Consider the following 23110-nt stretch of genomic DNA (forward strand, 5'->3'; position numbering starts at 1 on the left):
TTTAACATTTGATCTGTTTTATTTGAATAAAATAATGAACAGTGTTTTTTGTATGTCTCCTCTCTGCAGCCTTCAGTCTTCCTGTTTCCACTGTGCATGAAAGGGGTTATGCGTAATCCACAGCATCATCACAGAGTCTGTTTCATAAATCCATAACCTACTTTCACAAATCGCTAGTTACTTTTGATTCATGCAGATAGCACTGATTTATCCTGCAGTCCCCTTGTGACACATTTAATCTGAAACATAAGAAGGAAGTACCGTGTGTTCTTTGCTGTAGGTTGTTTAAAATTGTGCTACACATTTACACCACCAGAGGGAAGTGTAATCAGGTGGATTTAGAGATATCTCCTGGATCTTCTATTTCTCTCATAGACTTTTTTTTATTATTCATTTACTGTAACCCACTTTTAAGAGGGGGGAAGTTTGTTGATGTTTTTCCTGTTTTCTATGCAGCAGTTTTCCAGCAAACAGAGTGACGTTGCAGAGATGTTGCAGAATATTTATAAACGTTAAATAAAAAAAAAAACAGTCTAAGAACATCCAGACAACTGAAGACAGATTGAACATTCTAAGAATATTAAATGTAACATTCAGAAAATGTCCTACAAAAGTTGGCTGAGTTGTTTACAATGGTTTGCTTTTCTTGCTCAAATATCTATCACTCATATGCCTGCCCCATAGAAATGTGTATGGATATTGATGTAAAATGTGATTGCTGCATAACATATATCACACACACAATTTAGTGCTTTTAGTTACAATACAAAGGCTGTAATTCCTTCATTTAGTTTAATTGCTTGCATCACTCTTTGCAAAGAAAGCATTTAAACTATGCAGTTCAAACTAATTTTAGCTTGGTGTTGTAGGCCATAAGAGCAAGTTACCAAGACTTGCTGGCAAAAACAAAAAACTAACAAACTGTAAGCTGGATTAATTTTTCCATGTAATTTGGAAATATTCTTGATACAGAGCAGATTTTTTCCTCAATTAAAAAAATGAAACAACAAGTTAATCTTGTCATATTTAGGGGATAACAAACATATGCTGCCATTCCTCTTATTATTTTATTTGTGTTTCAACAAAAAAACAAAGAAAATTTGTCCTTATTGAAAAGACTACACACTGATGGGGAGTTAGTGGTGGGACACACACCTATTATGCAAATAAATAATGATAGGAACTTATAGTTATACCAGTTTTAATTCTGATTATGTTAACTTTGGTATTAGACGTTACCAACACTTAGAAATGAAAGTGTATTGTTATTAGGTTTCTTAAAAGTCAGTACAACACTAAACTAAATTGAGTAAATAAAACTGTGTTTAAAGTATATTTAAATAGTAGAAATAAAAAAAAGAAAAGTAAAAGTAAAAGAAAAGTAAATAACAGATACATGTTCTTAACTTTTGAGGGCAATCAGTATACTTACTAAAATCAACACATCAAAAGTAGCTATAGTAACTTACTTCATGGTGAAGTACAAAATAAAAGCTTCAATAGCAATCAGCTCAACACACATATCAAAACTTTCACAAGAGTTACTAACAGTCATGACTCATCAACTTTAGACCAGTAAACACAACAATTACTGCAACCGAAAGCTTTAGAGAGAAACTCTCATTTATTATAGGGCTAAAACACCACCCACAGCTGTCTCAATATTTTCTATTGAGGAAACATATAAGGAAACAAATTAATATATTGAATTTCCATGTTGGTAAAGTGTTTGGATATCTGTACATTGTTTTATTGTTCTGAAAGCATGCTATTCTGAAGGTTTTTATTCAAAGGGGAAGTTAGGGTTAAAAATTGCATTATGAGTGTGCAGGGACTAATACTGGGGGCCAAGCATACACCTCTGAGGAATGTCTTGTCTAGACAAACTAGCTATGCATCATCCATCTATATAGATTATGTTTTCAAGAGACAGGTAGTTGCACTACAGTCCTTGAAAACCTATTTCGGATCGGTCTAAGTGGAAATTGTATGATTTTCTTGACACCATTGTCCAGTCCGAGGCTTTCTTGAAGAAAAGTTCCTGAAGAAAAGTGTCTAAAAGCGTCTGTCTACAAGCGACTACATATGAGTAAAGTTGAAAGGAGGAAGGAAGAGAGAGGGAGGAGCACCTCGTTCTCGTTTTCTCACATACACACCAAAAAAAGAGCGACAGTACTGAGCAGTCGAGTGCAAGGAGGAACTGGAGGTGCTGAGAGGCTGACTGAGGCTAAGCGCTGTCTGGCTCCGCCATGGCTCCATGGACCAGGACCCAAACTGAGCGATATGGAGTTGGTATGTGTGTATGTGCTGTATGTGTTTAAAAATTGCAGGATTGTTGCTTGAGCAATGTGTGTGCATCAGTAAGGGCCCTTAAGGCAGGGTCTGTGGACTCTAACTGTGCTTCCTGCTTCACAGGATGTGGGCAGGTGTTGGTCGATGGAGTGATTGACAAAGCATTAGCTTTAAATAAGAAGTTCAGACTGCAGTGCAAAACTTCTCTAGTGAATGCAGATATATAATGATGTGCTTTGGCTTGGTTTTACAAATGGTCTCGATGTGTGTCAATTTGTGTGTGTGTGTGTGTGTGAGTGTGTGTGTGCGTGTGTGGTTTTCAGTGTGTAGTTTATGATCACTGCTCTGCTGCATGCACAAATAGAAGCTGTTTGCTGTTTGGTAAAACAAAACAAAAAATACAGGTAGATTATTGCTAGATTAAATTAAAGCAACATGTTTGAATGAAACTGTGTGTATAAAATTGCACACCACACTACACCACACAGGTACCAGAATAGCCGTTATGCATTAAGACTAAAGGTCAGCATGTAAACTTAAATGCTGACATTTGAAGAAGGTTGTGTTTATGAGGATTAAAATAAAGCATTTTGAGGTATGCATTTTTGGGTTGTGATGCAATAAAGTTCATAGTGTAATCAGTCTTATCAAATCTTTGCCCAAACAGTGCATGGATTGCGGGGATGCTAAGATACTTTGAATATTTACATACGACGTGGCTTTACTAGCTTTACAGCTCTATTTTATTATGCTCTGAAAAACTGATCTAAAACTGAATGTTTTAAATTAACTTAAGAGCTAAAATGTATTGATTTGTGTCATGAGGCATGATAGCCGTTTGTATGTGTGTTTATGTGGTCTCACAAAGGAAGTTGACTAGAGAGGAAGTAGGCCAACGAACTAAGAAGTGCAGAAATGCACTGCCTGTGTGTGTGTGTGTGTGTGTGTGTTTGTCTATAGGTGTGTATGTACTGTTGATGAACACACTGGCACCATTTTACTTTTTAATGTTTTTTTTTTATCATGAATAATGTTAAAAAAAATGGTTAGTGTAGATAATCAGGCCACTGTTGTTGATCAGGGATTTGTTGACTAATTTACAGACATAGTTTCTTAGCAAATAACGTTATAGGAACATAAATAATTATTTTCCCAAATGTTCTAGGAAGATTAGGCTGTAACGATACAGAAATCATGGTGCAGGAACTTTTTTTTTTTTAAAGTTGGTGTAATAAAGTTTGTGTCACAAAACCGTTTCTTACACAATGTTTTTAATTGACTCTAATTAAATAGTTTAAATTGAAGGGACAATATAGATGTTAAAAAGGTAAATATAAACTTTCTAGGAACTAAAAAACATAACAATCACAATTATCACATAATGTTCCACTAATCATACATTTCTAGCTGTATTACAGTTAGACCATAGCTGCATGCCAAAGCCTAGGCTGCAATAAAAGAGTGTCATGCGACTTTTAAATCACTCTGTACTTTTGATTGGAAATATGATACATGGACAAATGCTTTGATTAATCAATCATATTACACTTTACATTGTAACAAAACAAAACAAATAACACAGAGGGAAACTAACGTTTTAAAACAAAGTCTGCCACAAAGACCTCGTTTTCTGCCATTTTTGTTATGCTGTTTTCAGATCATGTGCAGATGTCTGTGAAAACACGAGGGTCTGGGTGTATGTCTCTTCCACCCATATCTGTTATTCTATTCATTCCTAGGTATAAATTGTCTGATTTGTCATTAAATTTGACAGAGCAACTACCCACACTACAGCCAGTGCACAAAGGTGCTAGACGTTTGGTTATTTCACTTTGGAGAGACACTGCACTGGCCATACTAATATACAGTCAGTGGTTTAAAAGAAGCAGTGAAATTGTTCGGCACAGAATGCTTACAAACCTGGCTGGGATCAGATGTCAACGGTTTGATTACTGTAATGAATACATATACTTTGAATACAACAATACAGTTCAAGCTAAACAAATAGATTAACAAATGTGAATTAGAATTGTAGAATTGTACATGCATTCAAACCTCAATTATACTTTAAAGTAAATTGTATCGTGTTCTATTTTTTTTCATTTGTGATTAATATGTTATTGCTGTAGTCTCTCTCTCTCTCTCTCTCTCTCTCTCTCTCTCTTCTTTTCTCTCACAGTCACAAAGTCGATTATGCTCCCAGTATTGCACTGGGACTTAACAACAAACTGGCACACAGCTGACTATAAACAGGCCTTGGGGTTAAATACCCTTTCCATTTCAAACCTATTAAACATGTGTTGTCTGTCCAGGTTTGAAGGCTGTTTATAGAGTGCTACATAGACTGTTTGTAACACTGGGTGCTCTGTTTACATATTAGATTTGTTTAAAGATTATATTAGATGCTTGACATTATGAATTATTCTGAATATTGTTTGTAGTCTGGATATAATAAATATGTGCAATAGTGATATATGGGCCTTCAGTGGTTCAGTGGTTGTATTTTGTTTACCATTTGTCTAAGCAATGCAAATTTAAATAAATAACTAAGTCTTTATTTTATAAGTAAAATGAGTCAGTCAATAGCCTATAAATATACTTTACAGACATTTTCTCCCTACAGTTCTATGGTGCTATTTCTATCACACATCAGTGTAGGGAATTCTTATGTGGGACCAGTTTGATTTTTACTCAGCACTGACACCTGATCTTAACTGACTGATGATTTATCAGTTTGAACTGTGAGGTCCCATAAAATATCCCAGGTATATCAAAGTATTAATTTACCCCATTGTTATTATACTGCCTTTTGAACCACTTACCTTTTAATACATCTGCCAAATGGCTGATATTGATATTGATATTAACAACGCAAATGGCCATCATATGAAATCAAATACATTTTTTAAAATGCAAAATTATAGTTTTTATCCTCAAATATGTTCTAATTGTCTCAATACATAACAACATCAAATGTTTCAGTACAGCAGACATGCTTTTTAAAGCTTTTAAACTCTAGTTATAAGTATATTTTAACTTAAATAAGCTCTGGCTTTAACTCCAGCGAAGTAGAACTACTTTACTACTGTATCTAAGTACTAAAATGCTGTATGTGTATCTACTGGAGTATTATTTTTTGTCCTACTTTCACTTTTACTTTACAACATATTTTCCATTAGTGTAATTATTTTACTCTGACACAGTTTTTATGTGCTGCATTGTTACTTGTTACAATGCTAGACTTGTTACCAATAATTCTTAAACCACACTATCACCTAAACAGTAGATTGCACTGTCAGGTTGCATAAAGCTGGCTCAAGCAATTAAGCAATTCAGCTGCTCTTTTAAGAAGACCCCACTGCTCACTTTCTGCCTTTCACTCTGCTGCCTGCCTGCAATATGTAATTTTAAACTTTTGTCACTTTCTAAAATAACTACCTAAAACTTTTTTTTTACTTTTCAGTATTTGAGTAGTAAAATTTATAATAAACTACTTACAATACTTAAGTACAAAATAAAGTTGAATACTTTAGTACTTTCACTTAAGTGTGCTGCTTACAGAACACTTCAACATCTATTCAAGTCACTTTTTGAATAAAGCACTTTTACTCTTCTAAGTCTGGATCTCTAGTACTTTATACATGTCTGCTCCAGCATCATCATAACAATGTCAGCACTTAGTAGTACATTTGCTGTAGAAAAGTGGAGATAAAGGATTAAGTTACGTTTCCTTTGCTTCCTTAGCAAAAATAATTCATTTTAAAAATTAATTAATTCTAAAATTTAATTCATTCTAAAATTAAAGATATATGGACGACAAGAAGTTAATTTCTATTTTTGATTTTCATTTTAAGCCGTTTATCTCCATTCACCATTATTTATTGAGGACTCCCTCGCTGGCTCCCTCTAGCGGTGTGCGGGTGTTTACTGATATACCGGGGAAGCTGGGAAGTGGGCGGTCTCTCAATAAAACAGCTCTGGCTCTGCTACAGTCCGCGCGCGCAGTTCAAATTCAAAATGTAACGGAAACTCAGCTAAAGGCTAAGCTAAGTGGAATACTCTGTGTAGGGTTAGCTGGCTAGCTAGCTAACTAACGTAACGTTTTTACCACAGGTATTGTCCTTAGATACGTAAATAGGATATATTGTACGTTGCGTTTACGTTAATTTAACAAAAGTTAGATCCTTTTAACTTGTCATGACACAGAAACGCGAAAGCTAACGTTAGCCAATTAACCTTGTTAGCGTTAGCTTACTAGCTAATTTAGAAAGCTATTACAGCTAGGTTAGCTAGCTAGCATTAGATAAGGTTATACTAGCAAAGTTATATACTGAGGTAGGTTAGGTTAGCTAACCTAACTTAGTGCTAACTTTGGTAAAAATTGAAGGAAAGCTGTTATTTCTATTTCTTAAGTTAGCTAGGCTAATGCTGGCCAACTTTAGTGGGTAACAGTTAACCTAGCTAATGCTGCCTTCAAGTCCTCCTTGGAAATTCCTACTTACGAGGTTGGAGATTGTAATTACGACTTGACATGCGTTCCTGTGTTTTTTTGGTAGGGTGGAAATGGATGCCATTATAAAAAAATATTTTGTTCATACCTTTGGTCTTTTATCATAAAAAACATGAGGGTTTGTTTTGCCCTACTCCAAGAAAATGAAGCAAATAAGATGGGGCAATAAGCATTATTGAGTTATGTTTTTTTCCCCCATTGGAATCATGAATTATACTAGACTTTTACATTTTTCACATATATTTAGTGATTTTATTATTTAGCTAATAACAAACTGCAAGTGTTAAAGTGTTGTAGCAATAACAAAAGTATAAGCAGTTTACAATATGAACTGTCTGCATCAATTTATTGACCTCTTGTTACTGACACAACCCTTACTGGTAAACTCTGGGTTTATCTACAAATCAGAGTTTCCAACCTCAAACACATTAAGAGGACGTGAAAGTAATTAAAAAAGTTCAGCACAGCTGTTAACTGAAATTCATTCCAGGTGACTACCTGGAAAATGCCATGATATGCAAAGTTGTCATCTACTTTGAAGAATCTAAATTATGAAACATATTCTGGGTTGTTTAACACTTTTTTAAGTTGTAAGTTAGTTTAGTTACTTATATTGAGCAAATATGTAATAGTAGAAAGAAATTGTTACATAATATTGCTTTTATGCAAAAGCCACTTCTATAAAAGACTGCCTGCTTTACTGTATATTTTCCAATAATATTATTTCAAAATTTGTAATATGTATGTTGTTTAAAAAAAAAAATTAATCAACCATCAGACTGATGACAGAATTGCCAGTATAGTTAACAGTGATAGACTTTTATATTGTAAAAGATGCTTTGTGGTGTGGGTTTCTGTTTGAAGCAGCTGAAGCATTAAGATAACATATAAATATTAACTCTCTCTTTTCTTTTGTAGTTAAATGGAATTTCACAGGCAAAGGAGAGAAGCAGCTTTCTCTTGTGGTTGGTGAGACAGTGTACATACAGGAGGCATCTGAAGGTAGGATTTTAAAGGAGTATTGAAACAATAATAGTATTTTCAATAAGTTAGAAAGATCATTTAAAAAGTGTTGCTTAAAGTTGCTTTCGTATGTCACATAAACTGTAAACACATAGATCCTACACTGAGCCACATTCAGACGTCAGGGAAACCCACTAGGATTACCAGCTTTAAATGCTGTCTTTATTCATGTTTAGTATCATAAATCCTGCCATATAGAGCCAGCGGGCCTTTTGTTCTGACCCAAAAAAAGGGCTAAGCACCATTTAGCTTTACTGATTTGGTCCGCTGAACCACTTGACATTTTAAGGTTTTTATGCTAAATGAGCCTGAACCAAATTCAGAACAACGAAGTGGAAGCCTCAGCGCTGAGTGTCCTAAAAAGCAAAAAAGAAAGTGATGTAGATTTTTCACCTGAAATTCACTTAAATGACTTAGTAAACTTCCCAGCAACCAATGGCATAATTTAAGAAACCACAACCATATAAAACACTGTTGTTTTGGTTCCTAATTAGATAGATAGGGTATATTTATACAAGCACACATCTAACTGGAGCATGTAATTGAATTCTGTCATTATTTTAGGCTGGTATAAGGGATACTTGACCCGGAACAAGGATCAGAAAGTAAGTGGAAATCCTGCTTTTGTTCCTGTAGCTGTATCTAATTTTCTTGTTCTTGTACTTTGTATTCAGATGTGGCTGTCATATGCATAAATTTAAAATCTTTGTTTTGTAGGGAGCCTTTCCTGCAAGCTTTATTGAGCTGAAGGAGGTGATTATTGAAAAAAGGGGGTGAGTGATTTTTTACATTTACTTACAAAGGTTTTACTGGTTAAGTGGCAGTTTTCTCATTTGTTTTTGTTTTTTTTCTATGTCTGTAGAGATGATGAGGTTGTGACCTCTGCTGAGATGCCCCTGGTAAAGGAGGTTACCACTACACTGAGAGAATGGGGAACTATCTGGAAACAGCTGTTTATGGTAATGTGTTTTGTTTGTATGATATGTACATGTTCGTATGTAAATGTACTGTGGATAAAAAAATGATTAAATATGAACACTATTAGTGTTCAATTGAAACTGGCAAATTTACTCACTCAGCATAAGTTTTAGATTATGTAACATTGTCTGTTTTTCCTTGATGAATTTTGAATAATCTACCCCCTGAATAATGAAAGATTGTGTTTCTGATTCTCTAGGCAAATAAGAAGGAGAGGTTTAAGCAGGTGCAGGGTTTGATGTGGGATCTGATGGAGTGGCGCTCTCAGCTGCTTTCTGGCACACTGCCTGGCGATGAGTTTAAAGAACTCAAACAGAAAGTCACGTCTAAAATTGACTATGGAAACAAGTACTGTGTCTTTGACTTTCTTTGTTTTATTCTGTCTGTCCATTAAATACACCAATATGCATTTGTTTTTCACTTGCATAAGTACATATGATTTAGAACTGAATGATAACTAGTTGATATCTAGTTTCTTGCTAAGACTTATAGAAACAAGTTTCAAAATCTTTTGGGTTATAGAAAAAAATATAGAAAAAATTGTACTAGTTCAACTTTTGTCTATCTCAGTAGCCTAAAGCAAAATTGCACGCTTGAGAAGGGCGCGATACAAGCCTTTCATCACAGGCCACAATGCTTGTGTATTTACATTCTATTGAACTATTCTAATAGTTTTTTTTTCCACTGATAATTTCAGTGTAGTTTATGTTTAATCTCTACATGTGTGCAGGATTCTGGAGCTGGACCTGGTAGTGAGGGATGTTAATGGGAATATTTTGGACCCTGATAATGCCAGTGTCATCAGCCTGTTTAGAGCTCATGAAGATGCAACGGCAACCATCAATGAACGCATCAAAGAAGAGCAGGTTGGAGAAAAAGAAAAAGCTATACCAGCATTTTAATTAAAAGAACGGCTAAAGTAAACATTTCCATGGACTTTTCTGATGGCAAATGCTAAAATGTTGGTCATCACTTTGTTTTGCAGCAGTAAAATGTTTCACTGGTTACTTTTTAAATGAAGGAGATAAAAAAAACAACAACATAACATATACTCTGTTCAACATGCATTCACTATAAAATATTCATGCATTGTAAAAGACAGCTGGCATTTTCCAGTGGGGTGAAAAAATGACTAAGCTGGAGTCAATCACAGTCCAATCAGGCACTGATTATTGTGGGTCAGATGATTGTCTGGGTGATTTTAATCTAAACAACTGCATCTCAGACTGATTGTTATGTCTTCTTGTTATAGTCTAATGTCCAGATGGATCATTCTGGAGTCTCAGCACGGATCCAGTCCTCTCCCACACACAGCCTTTATGTCTTTGTACGCAACTTTGTCTGTCGCATTGGAGAAGAATCTGAACTTTTTATGTCTTTGTACGACCCCAACAAACAAGTCATTATCAGGTGTGTTGGAAAGAGTGATGCTTCCAAGGTCTTAACAAAACTGTTTGTCTCAGTTTAATTTTGTAATCTGTCTAAAATTATCCTCATCCTTGTGTTGCCTTGACTTTTGATTTTCTACTTTATTGTTGTACTTTTACTTTGGCTAAACATGTCAAAATTAATTCCAATAAGAGTAGACCTGGGCCATTTTTTATTGTATATGGTGCGTAGCACGATATTTGTATAAATATATGAAGTAGAAGTAAAATGGATTGTAAGAATAAAGTAAAGCAAAAAAAAAAAAAAACAAGGGAACAATTGTTAATAATCTCCCTCCCTGTCTTTGCAGTGAGAACTATCTGGTGAGATGGGGAGATAAAGGTTTTCCTAAAGATGTTGAAATGCTCAACAACCTGAAGGTGGTCTTTACTGTAAGTCAACACTAGAGGGGACCGTTATCACACTCACTGGATCAAACACACAGTACCAAATAGTAAATAACTGTAAAAGTATAATTAGAAGACATTTTGGCAACCTTCAAAGCTTTTGAGACATAAGTCTTAAAATGTAATTTTCTTTCTGTAGGATTTAGGCAACAAAGACTTGAACAGAGAGAAGATTTATCTTATATGCCAGATTGTGCGAGTTGGGAGAATGGAATTAAAAGACACCAGCACTAAGAAGTTTACCAATGGACTGCGGAGGCCCTTCGGGGTTGCAGGTATACTTAGAAGACGAAGAGTACAGCCCCTGCTTATTACATTGGGATTGAATGGGATTGAAGTGATGTGTTATGCTTATTTTGTATGCCTAAATTAAAACCAATAATTAGATTTATAAGCATAACAATAAGATATTTTATTTAGGTTAATATTTGCCCAGCTAGACATTGCCTTGCTTGAAAATGTTTAGTTGCGAAGCCAATACTGTTGTTTCTTTTTAGTGATGGATATCAGTGACATAATCAAAGGAAAGATGGAATGTGATGAGGAAAAACAACATTTCATCCCTGTTCACCCGTAAGCTCTTCTCTTCTCTTCTCTTCTCTTCTCTTCTCTTCTCTTCTCTTCTCTTCTCTTCTATTTTGATGCAGTTTACCATACTGTTTTCTTTTTCCTCCATGTATATCTTATAGGGTCTTGACAGAGAATGACTTTCTCCACACACTCTTGAACAAGGTGACGGCTTCCAGAGGAGACAGTGGAGGCCAGGGTACAATAAAATGCTATGGTTATTTCTCCCATACAGTGCAATGTTATTTCTCTGTGCTAAGGGCTTATTACACCATAGCGTCTAATAACCTTTCATACAGACAGTGAAGGAGCAAGGGTCTGGATTGTAATGGTCTACCTTAGAGAGACAAGAGCTAAGGTTTATAGCTTTCATTAACACCAGCTAGATGAAAAAAGGTTGGGGGAAAGAAGGGGAGAGAGAAAGAGAGAAAGAGAGAGAGAGAGAGAGAGAGAGAGAGAGAGAGAGAGAGAATGAATAGGAGAAAGGGGGAGGTATAGAACCAAAATGAATGTATGAATTTCCATTTTATAACTCCCATTAATTCCCTTTGTTCTTCATATTGGATGGACAGAGGTTAAAGTGGTCTTTACTTACATCAGAGATTGGCCAGTCATGTCAGATATAATATACTGTAGGCACGTTTTTGAAGGACTCAATCAAAGTCACAATCATATCAAATTGATGTTGATAAATAAGTAATTTCATATATTTCTAGGGTAATACATTTATTCTACCACAGTAGTAAAGATTAAAGTAGTACTTAAATTACTAAAAGTTCTGCAACAATGCCACATTGATGTATAGTAAGGGGTGGTACAAAATACCACTGAGCTGAATAGATTACCTGTACAAATTATATGTAAATTGTTATAGCAGCGTAGCTCAGTGCAAGTGGTTGCCCATTACAGAATCGACACTGTGTAGAAAAATAGTAGGTCTGATCTGCATATTTTTACATGTCTTACCATCTTGTCCTTTTGTACAATCTGTTGTATGTCAGGGCTGTGGGTAACGATGAAGGCGCTGGTGGGTGACATTGTCCAAATCCGTAAGGAATACCCTCACCTAGTAGACCGAAGCACAGTGGTGGCACGAAAACTGGGCTTTCCCGAGATAATCATGCCAGGAGACATCCGCAATGACATCTACCTCACACTGCACTCTGGAGACTTCGACAAGTACAATAAAACCACACAGAAGAATGTGGAGGTCATCATGCTTGTATGTGATGAGGAAGGAAAGATTGTGCCAGTGAGTGTGACCATAATATATAATAAGACAGAAATCTCAATATATATATAAATATATATATAAACATCAAATTTGAAATCATAGTACAAGTACAAACGCCAGCAGGCTTCAGAAAACATTACTGTTCATCCAGTCATTTTTTAAAACCCCATGGTGATTTACAGCCTTAGTATTGCTTACCTGTTTAACCATCTGCAAAACATCCCATCCCCATACTTAATGCAAATTTGTGTATTTCTGATTATGGTATAAGAGTATTATGGTATGCTCTTAAAATGTTTTTAAATTCTTACATTTGATGTTAAAAATGGTTCAGCAATCCTGTGGCTAATCAGGTACATTTGGAGTATTGCACAAAAAATAAACCAAACGGTTGTTGAGTTTCATATTTCAGGTATTTTTGGTTCATTAAAATCACGATGTGAAAGTTTTTTTCCAAGACTCCAGAGTTATAATTTCAAGGGGAGGATTCCCTTGTATTGCAGTTTAGATCTATCTTGGTGCTCTTCGTACACAGCTTTGTGTTGGAGGATCGATCGTCTCAGATTTTTAGATAAAAGCCAATGATCCCTGCTGCAATCTCTGTCATCATCTTTCACATATAAATTGCTTTTGGGTGCATATGTGTATCTGTGAGAAGTAGAGTGAACACAGAGTCAGTCTGTGTGATATTGAATACACACACTACTGAACACGTGCTCTGCACGATGAAATTCAGCCCAGTTGTACTTCACATCTAAGAGATTCATCTTTGATATGTAATTCTACCAGTAGAAGGTGGAGGCTATTTGGAAAGTCTGGAAAAATGACTGAAAACACAGCTCCTTCTTGATCTTTCTCTTTAGAACGCCATCTGTTTAGGAGCAGGGGATCAACCAGTGAACGAATACAGATCAGTCATCTATTACCAGATTAAACAACCTCGCTGGATGGAAACCTTCAAGGTTGGCCTGTTTGTTTGTTCTCTTACTTATTTACTGGAAAGCTTAGTTAAAGCAGATTTAGAAACTCTGTTGAGAAAGGAATGCTTTAACCAGAACCTATAGCAGAGAAATTAATAGAAAAATGTAATCCCAACAACTATTTGAATTGCACTAATTGATCTCTAGCATTTAGATAGTATTATCAGTAAAATAGAGTTTGGCTTAGTCTTTTATAGATTTTTTGCTAACTTTAAAACCATTATTTGTGAGTAAAATAGTGAACTTTGAAAGCATTTTGGTAAATCCCCAATCAGAATGAGTAAACTGAGTTTTTCACTATGGTAACGTGGATGTTCTACATATAGGTGGCGATACCTTTGGAAGAAATGCAGAGGATTCACCTGCGGTTTATGTTCCGCCATCGATCTTCCCAAGAGTGTGAGTATTGGGTTGTGGCCGTTTTTATTTAATTTTCATTTAAATGAGTATACAACAAAATTTGAAGGTTTGTTCTATTAATGTAGTAATTTGTTGGACAAGCCCTTGGCTGGGCAGAACACTAAGATAGACTTCAAAGTAGAACTTGCTTGTTTGTTTGCGACAATATTAATTTGAAATAATAAATATTTCAAAGCTACATTTGCTATGTTCAAACTGGGCCACTTTACTCTGAAAAAAACATTTTAAAACTAAACTTTGAGTTTTTTCCAGAGTAAAAAAAATGATGTAATCACAAAGCAATAGATAAAATTAAAAAGGTGTTGCCTTAAACATTTGCTTGTCTAGCTTACTGTCTTACTAAAGATAGCCTAGCTTAGGGTGGGGGCTTTGCTGCTAAAAATACACTTCTTATTTTGTCTTTCTCATCTTCCTCCCTATATTTGTGAAGTAGGGGCTACACAATGAGTTTTCAATCAAAGTTTGTGAGGACATGTATAAAACATTATTGAAATTCATGGCTTGCACTGTGGGTTCTCCTTTCTTTTTCTCACTACTTTCACTCTGTTGAACTTTAGTACCATATTCAGTGTTTGTATTTCTACAAAGGTGAGAACAACCCCCTGCATTTTGTAAATATTTTATTATATCTTTATATGTTTAGCTGTAGAAAAAAATAGCTTAAACTATCTTTTTCCAACTTTTATTTTTTAAATTTCCTAAAGGCACCCATCATTAGAAAGAACTTTGTTTTTGTTTATGTTTCCATGTGGGCTGTACACCACTAGGGTACAAAGATTGTCTTATGGGTCATTTTTGACCCATGAAATATAAAAGCATTTAAACACTAGAAAAAAGTATAAAGGCCACACACAAACTCTCTCTAATACACACAGCAAACATCATAAGGATGACTCTAGGGCCAACAGTGTGTTTAGCTGCCCATGTCTAGGACATTTCATCCCATCCACCTTTCTCCTGTTCATCACACCATCACACACATCATTTTTGACCCGTAGGACAAGGGTAGTAAACAGAATGTTAAGATCGCACAAGGGTTCAATTTTATTTTGAGTGCATTGAATTTGTTCTCTCATATTGGCCACAGGATATTCAACATGGCACTTCATGGCAAAAAACTCTTGAAACAGAATCTTTAAGAGAAACAGAAATATTGCTCTCCACAAAGATGGCATGAGAGCATGATCCCCTCCCTCTAGGAACTGGGCCGCATAGCAGTTTTCCAACATAATAATGACCCCAAACACTGCTCTAAAATGACAACTGACTTGCAGAAGAAGCTAAAGTAAAGTTGATTGACTGGAAACGCATATCTCCGGACCGAGACACTATTGAGCATCTGTGGGGCATTTTCAAACGAAAGGTGGAGGAGCACAAGATCTTTAATATTAACCAGTTGTCATCATGGAGGTATGGGCAATAATTCTAGTGGCAACATAAGAAGCTCTAGTAAAGTACATGCCCAAGAGAGTTGCACAAAATTTTGACACTTTGGCCATTTTCATAGAATTCTCATTCGTTGCCATGGGTTTAGGCATTAATGGTTGTGTGTTGAGTTATTTTCAGGGCACAGAAAATTTACACTGTTATACAAGCTATGCGCTGACCATCGTCATATCTTCAGTGTTGTCCAATAAAAAGACATAATAAAATATTTACAAAAATGCGAGGAGTGTACTCACTTTCGTGAGATACTACATCAGCATGCTCAAACTACTTGACCTGTCAAGTAATCTATTCGATTGAAATGCATACATACTCTATTTATGAACTGCATTTCACCTCAGCATGACATTTCCACAACCCTTAAATCTTCACTCAGAAGTGGGAGGTTCAGAGCCTGCTGAACATGGCAGCTGCTTGATATGAAAGAGGCACAAGTTCTGCTCTAAAGTCAGAGCATGCTGTCTTTCTAGAGTCAGACTCAGTCAAGCTCAAAAGATCAGAGCAAATGAAGCAGAAGAAGCTTCTTCTTTCCTTTCTGTTGGCTGCTATTGTTTTAGGTTTCCTGAAAACAGGTTTGTTTTTTAACCTTTAAAGACAGTTGCTATGGAGCGTTACGCAGCATTTGTGGCTAAAATATCAGTTTCAAAATGATGTTGATTGTTTAGTGGTCTGTAAAAGGGAGAATAATATTCCTACTGTTTCTACTCAGTTCTTGGCACACTGCTAACTTTACTATGTAACTCTGGTTAAGAAGGCTGGGCAATGCATACAAGAACATATTCAAGTAAAGTCCAATAGTACTTCACCAGCTTGGACCACATTCTTCTTTTACTGACAATTACTGTTTTGTATCTCTCAACTTTTAAAACAACAAAGAAAAGCATGTATTTAAAGATGACTCAAATAACAAATTACGCTTGTGGGCCCCCCCACAAGAAATGCTAATTCTGTTTTAAAACATATTTAACATTGCTATCACACAAAAAATTGTATCTCAACAGTGATAACTCTCAATATAAACCAGTGTAAATTGGTTTGGTTCTTTTTGAAATTCAGACACAATATAAAGTCGATCGACCATATTCAAATAAAAAAATGGGATAATGTGCAGGATGTCTAACACATACATTTCTCCTGTACTTTCTCCTGTCTCTCTGTCTGTGTAGCGAAGGACAAGAGTGAGAAAAACTTTGCCATGGCATTTGTGCGACTAATGAAGGAAGATGGGACAGTGCTAAAGGACGGAACACACGACTTGGTGGTGTTTAAGGTAAATAAGCACTATACATGCAATATACAAAAACACACATTTGCACTTGGTTAAATGGTTTTAGCATTGCATGTAAGCAGCCTTCAGGTATTGGAGAATAACTCTGGCAATACCCAAACTAAATTAGGGCTTTTTGAGGGTTTTTATTGATCATAGATCTGTGAAGCCCTAACATATAGAAAATCCCTATGGTTTCATAGTAAGTCTAAGTGTTTAGAACTCAGTAGAATACATTTTATAATAAAGCTGGATCCCTAAGTGTATTGGGGCTAATACAAATATGCAATTGCCTTTCAGCACAGTATGTAGCCAATTGATCCTGCTATCTCTAAGGGTTATATTTTCGAGTCCAAATTGCCTAAAGAATCTTCACTTATTAATTTAAGTGTTTCAGTGTTTATCGAATGAAATGTGTTTGTGAATGGTGAATTTCTTTATGTATAATAATAATGTCCAAATGTTTGTGGTACCCCTTCTAATGAATGCATTTAGCTACTTTGCTTTGCACCTGTTGCTGACAGAGATCTGCATATGTACACTCACAGCTTGTCTATTTCCTAGAGAAGCACAGTGCTTAGAACAGGTCTCTGGAGCAGATTAATATGAACATGTTGGCACCAATCATGGCTAGAGGGGTATAAAGATCTCCAGCTTTGAGATGTGAAGTAGTGGAACTATGTTCTCTGGAATGATGATCGATCCAGTGCTTTTAGGAAAAGCTACAGAGTGTGGTGATGTGTAAAGAGTGTATAGTCTTTTGTCTAATATGGCACCTTTAAATGCTATGTTGGGATGAAGTGTAGAGCAAGTGTAGAGTTATGTAAGTTGTTCTTTTCTTTCCTCAGGGTGATAGTAAGCGCATGGAAGATGTGGCCTCCTATCTGTCTTTGCCGTCTGAGCGCAGTCACACTGACGTCCACAAGGGGTCCACATTGATGAGGAACAACAGCAGCGTGGGTGGCCTGTCCGTCAGCTCACGGGACAGCTTCACCATATCCACCCTCGTCTGCTCCACCAAACTCACACAAAACGGTATGTGTGTCCCTGGCTCAGGCTGAGCTTATATGTGTGTGTGCTTGTTAGAATTAAATACAGAAAGAGAGAGACAGAGAGAAAGAGAGAGAGAGAACAGCGTGGTTTGTTGCTGTGAAATGAACATTTAATCTTTAATTCCTCTAGAGTCGTCTAACTCACACTCTCTCATTCACACACACACAGTCAGGTGTACTGTAACAGCTGTTCTTGAGAAAGCCCGTTAATCACATTAATGAATCTTCCAAAATCATCAATCACACTGCGCAGCTTCCACTGGGTCCATATGGACAGACACACACAAACACACACACACACACACAAACACACATATGCACGCATATACATATTCATACATTTATAATATTGTTATGGTCTGTAAATGATTTGTCATCCTTGCTTTATGACATTGTTATGAAAAATGCCCAAAGCCTGGAAAAGGCTTTATTACTGCTGCTATCATAGATGCTGTAGATGACAATGTTAGACATGACGGTTTGAAATTACCTGGTTTAATGTTTAATGTTTTTCATGTTATTAAAAAAATCCCAAAGAAGTTCACAGTTTTATAATTGGTAATCTTATTTTACATAATTTTACAGTTCATCTTCCTTTGGTTTTGTTTTTCTTTCTTTTTATTAATAATATTATTATTCATTGACCCTTAAAGGCATGTACATTTTCTAGCTAATGATTTGGATCCAACATTTCTGTGTGGATTAATCTGCTGATTTCTCAATTAATTGCTTAATTGTTTGGTTTAAAACTCTAAAAACAGTAATAATTGGTGGGAGTATCTGTTCAATGGCTTGACATGGCTGAATACTGTGACAAATAAAAATACTGTACATACAGGAAACAGACCTGGAGATAAAGACCCACAATGCGGTGTGTGCCTCTGTATGTTTTGCAGTGGGTTTGCTGGGGCTGCTTAAATGGAGAACTCGGCCAGAACTGCTCAAAAGCAACCTTCAGGACCTTAAACTCATTGATGGAGAAGAGGTTGTCAAGGTTAGTTGGGTGTACTTATGTGAAGGTTGTTTTTGTAGATTATTTACACTGTTATAGATGTTTTTTTATTTTTTATTTTATTTGTAAATCTATGTGTTTGTGTGTGAGAACAGTTTCTACAGGACACACTGGATGCTCTGTTTAACATCATGATGGAACACTCTCAGACTGATGACTATGATATACTGGTCTTTGATGCCCTGGTAAGGAACATACATATATATACGCACTACCAGACCTTTATTATAGTCACCTTAAAATAGTAATCAGACTTCAATATGAAAATATTAAGTCATATCCCTTCTCATATTAAATGTGATTTATCATTCTATGCCAACATATTTTTTTGCATTGTATCTTTCATCTAAATCTAGTCACGTTTGACTTCCTTGAAATCGTCTTCAAAGTTTTAAAGTTTCCTCCACATTAGTGAAGGAAAAATATCATGTTTTATCTCCTACCGTCCCCAGCTACCATAGAATGAAAAATGCCCTGGTAGCTTAGAGACTAGTATGTTAAATAAAAATGAGTTATGATTTATGATTTATTTACATTTTACTCTCTTCCTCTCTTTTTCTTTCTCTCTGTCTTTTAGATATACATCATAGGCCTGATTGCAGACAGGAAATTTCAGCACTTTAACACTGTCTTGGAAGCTTACATTAAACAGCACTTTAGTGCTACATTGGCCTACAAGTAAGTAAAGATAATTATAACATGAAAACACACCCACACATTCTTTTTTATCTTCTGATGTGTGGTTAGATCCACTTTAGTATTCAACTGAGGTAGTTCAATCCGTGACTTTCGCAGCCTCACATTAGAGCTTCTTTTCTTTTCAGTTACACAGGAAAAAGCTGCAATCATGAGGCCTGATTTGTGTGGCAATGTGTACCCAAAAATAGTAGAGTCTAGGGCTGCAACTAATGATTATTTTGTTAGTCGACTAATCTGACTATTTTTTTTCGATTAGTCGACTACGATTATTTCTGCCTTGTCCTCCATCTCTAAAAACAACAGAAAAACAGCTGAACGTGAGATTTAAATATCCAGATGTTGTTTAAACATGGATTATACTGATATTTATTGATATTAATCTGTTGTGTTTGGGCACTTTTGAAGACACTCAAACAGTGTAAACTGTGTGAGTGAGCCATTTACCCATCTCCCATTGTGCTTCTGTCCCCAGCACTTTGTGGAATGCTGTACTGCTACAAATTAACGATTAGTCGACAATGAAATTTGTAGTCGACAAATTTAAATAATCGACATTGTCGATTATATCGACTAATCGTTGCAGCCCTAGTAGAGTCTGAAGTAATGTGCTAAATTCAAGCATTGCAACAAATGTTGTCAACAATATCATAGCTGTTGCATTTTACTTTTTGATTTAAAACTTATAGAATTTAAATGTCTTTACAGGCTGTTGCTGCCATTGTTATCTATGATGACAAAAGCTGTACAAGCTATTATTAAGATGAAAAACTAGAGACATCAGTCAAACTTAGGGATTACCAAGATCAACTGTCTAGAATTTCATTAAGAATAAAAAACACACTGGAAAAGACCTTATAGCTGATGCAGAAAAATCCTCACTAAATCCTTAATTATCTGTCTAAATGATCAGAAACAGCCTTCAGGAGATGGATGTGGCATTTTCTTTCAGAATCAGCTACATTATTGGCAGATAATCTTATTTCATGTAATCTTATTTCAAGCACTATAGATGGCTTCACAAAGCATCTTCAGAGCAGATAGTTAACAGCCTCCAAACTGTTATTGCATTACATGCAACAAAAATACTAAACATGACTGCATTAATAAATCGACCATTGTTATGTCCCCCAAATACTATGGTTCAGAGAAATGAAAGGCTTAAATAAGGCCAGACCAGGAAAATGGTCTTTGTCACAGACTTTATGGAGGCCACTATATTCAATTATGTGTTTATATATTCTTTACAATAAGCTGTAAACTTGCTAAGTTTGTAAGCTTGCTGTGTGTGGGTGTGAGTGTGGGCATGTTTAGATTTTTCAAAGTTTACCACTAGGCAGGTATCATCTGTTTCTACCTTTGTTATTTTCTCTCTATTTTGAAATGTAGGCTTTGTTTGTGTGGAGAAAGAAAGAAAGAAAGAAAAGGAGGCAGCATGATTCATGGCCTTCAGTTAAATGTCATAAACAGAGCTAAGACATCATTATGAATTTCATAAAACTCTGCTCCCAACAAAATCCACCTAAACCCCCATTAAAAGGAAATAGGTTAACAACATCTAAATAATGCATGTTACATCAGAGTCCCAGAGTGTGTGTGTTACACCCTCTCTGTTTATCCATCAGGGAGGCGGTGTGTTTGTGTGTGCGCGCGCCTAGGGATTTATAAAGTACTTTAATGTTATTGTTTAATCCAGTTACTGCAACTGCAGTATTATCAGGAAAGAGCATCTCTTGGGGCACAAAGGTGTGCATGAATTGCTCTTCTGATGAACAAACACACATATTTTACATGCAAAATAGGTCACAAATGTACAGTAATGTAGTTATCTGATGCATACAAAGAAAAAATGCATATCTTTTTTTAAATGATGGAATAATAATTGTTAATTTATCATATTTTATACTTTATTCTCCTTAAAGCTCTGTTTATCCCTTTTCCTCTTATTCACTGTTACATGTTTTGGCAGAAATGCAAATAAACAAAATCTCTCTCTCTCTCTCTCTCTCTCTCTCCCCTGTAGAAAGTTGATGTCAGTGTTGAAGACCTATCTGGATGTCTCCAGCCGTGGTGAGGCATGCGAGCCCATTCTGCGCACTTTGAAGGCCCTCGAATACATTTTCAAATTCATCGTCCGCTCCCGCATGCTCTACTCCCAGTGAGTGTTTGTGTGAGAGTTTTGTTGTGCATGCACTGAATGTGTATTTGTGCTTCCAGGGTATAATTAAACATCAGGAGCTAACTTGGGTATTTATCAACAAAAAGTTTTATTAAATCTTATGTGTAGTAGTTAGCTGTGGCTGCCTTATTTCCTAATAAGAAAGCAAAGCATTTTTTTTGGAATCTGGGTTCCAGTGTCACACTCTGATACATAAAAAAAATTGTTTTTATTTCATGAGTGGAGAAAAGTAAAATGTTTAGCACAAAATGTAGACCATTTTCATAGTTTAATTAATTTTTGCATTGGAGGCATATGTACCTAACAACATTCACATTCACATTATGACATATAGCAGATTCTCTTATTCAGAGTGATTTACAGCAGAACTGTGTTGTCCACTCAGAAAATATCCCAAGCTTGTTAGAATAGACTAGAGCACGAAAGCACTGCCAAGCTTATATACTGAAACATACAAAAGTCACTATGGATAACTAGATATAAAATGGTATGAAGTACGTAACAGCTGAGATGCAATAAAACAGGGATATTTTTATTTTCTGTAGAAATTTGACCCTAGGCTAGCAAGCTATAGAAGCTTGCATACCATTCGCCAGTTTGCAGTGTGCAAATTAAATGCTTAAATCCTCAGACCGCACAGGCTTCACAAACTTTTGTTTTGTGATATGGGGAAACAGAAACAACAACAGAACAACAAAAACAACAGAAATCCCTCCTCAGAATGCATTACCTGCCTTTGGCCCCTAGGAGCAAGCTTCTAACAACTAATGAGGTTTGTTCTGCTTCCTGGGGGCACTGTTAGATATAGTCCAACACAGTTTAGCTGTGGCAGCACACAGGCCAGAGAAAAGAACAGATGCCACTGCAAAAAATGTGTGTGTAGTTCCGTGTGTGTGTGAGAGAGAGTGAGTGTGTGTGTAGCAGTGTGTCTGAGAGAGAGTGTGTGTTAGTCCTGTTCCTGACTAGTATTTAGTGGCAGAACTTTGAAGAAGCTGACTTCAGCGTTAATAGGCCTAATAAGCAATGATGACTGAACAGCAGCTAAATGAACAGTGGTGAATGAAGGTGTGTTTGTCTGTGTGTATGTGTGTGTGTGTCTGTGTGTGTGTGTGTGTGTGTGTGTGTGTGTGTGTCTGTGTGTTTGCAATGCTAAATGGGCATTAATGATAAAATGAGTGTCTGAATTTGCATTTGTGATGGGCTGAACTGACAAACGACAGAAAAGAAAGATGGATTGATTGTCTGGCTCGGCACGCACAGAGGCATATGATAACTAGAAAGACTGTTAATTAGAGAGTGTGATGTGATGAAGACAGATTGCTCTGCTAGCATCCAGGAGCAATGCAGAGGGTTTCTTCTTCTTTTTATTTATCTGTCTCGTTCTTTCTTTCTCTCTCCCTCACCTTCTCACACCGGTTTTGCATTCTGGGTGCATGCTTTATTGGCATGACAAAAATTCCATTTTTAAAATGGTTACTATCGAGAAGAAGGAAGAAACCTTCTTAACCTTCAGTGGATGTCAATGTAAAAAGATTTTATTCATGTCATTTTATATTTATAGTGCTTCATGAAATATTTACAAAATGTAAATTACGAAGACCACAGTTACATTATGTCAA

The 23110-nt window shown here is 35.9% G+C and overlaps 1 protein-coding gene across 1 annotated transcript in view; it reads left to right on the forward strand.

Moving 5' to 3' along the window:
- Nucleotides 1-2161: 2161 nt before the first annotated feature.
- Nucleotides 2162-23110, forward strand: part of LOC103035845 (dedicator of cytokinesis protein 2) — a 117808-nt gene continuing 96859 nt past the window's right edge. Inside the window, exons 1-21 of the mRNA XM_007228015.4 lie at nt 2162-2292; nt 7721-7804; nt 8390-8430; nt 8543-8598; nt 8688-8784; nt 9003-9151; nt 9534-9669; nt 10056-10213; nt 10542-10623; nt 10778-10913; nt 11136-11211; nt 11328-11404; nt 12207-12457; nt 13303-13401; nt 13746-13818; nt 16452-16555; nt 17401-17587; nt 18501-18598; nt 18712-18801; nt 19194-19294; nt 21336-21470. Coding sequence (XP_007228077.3) covers nt 2250-2292; nt 7721-7804; nt 8390-8430; nt 8543-8598; nt 8688-8784; nt 9003-9151; nt 9534-9669; nt 10056-10213; nt 10542-10623; nt 10778-10913; nt 11136-11211; nt 11328-11404; nt 12207-12457; nt 13303-13401; nt 13746-13818; nt 16452-16555; nt 17401-17587; nt 18501-18598; nt 18712-18801; nt 19194-19294; nt 21336-21470 — 2273 coding nt within the window. The 5' untranslated portion in view covers nt 2162-2249. The remainder of the gene's footprint in view (nt 2293-7720; nt 7805-8389; nt 8431-8542; nt 8599-8687; nt 8785-9002; nt 9152-9533; nt 9670-10055; nt 10214-10541; nt 10624-10777; nt 10914-11135; nt 11212-11327; nt 11405-12206; nt 12458-13302; nt 13402-13745; nt 13819-16451; nt 16556-17400; nt 17588-18500; nt 18599-18711; nt 18802-19193; nt 19295-21335; nt 21471-23110) is intronic.

This window comes from Astyanax mexicanus, chromosome 2, assembly GCF_023375975.1.
Source record: "Astyanax mexicanus isolate ESR-SI-001 chromosome 2, AstMex3_surface, whole genome shotgun sequence".
In the NCBI taxonomy this organism is placed as follows: domain Eukaryota; kingdom Metazoa; phylum Chordata; class Actinopteri; order Characiformes; family Acestrorhamphidae; genus Astyanax; species Astyanax mexicanus.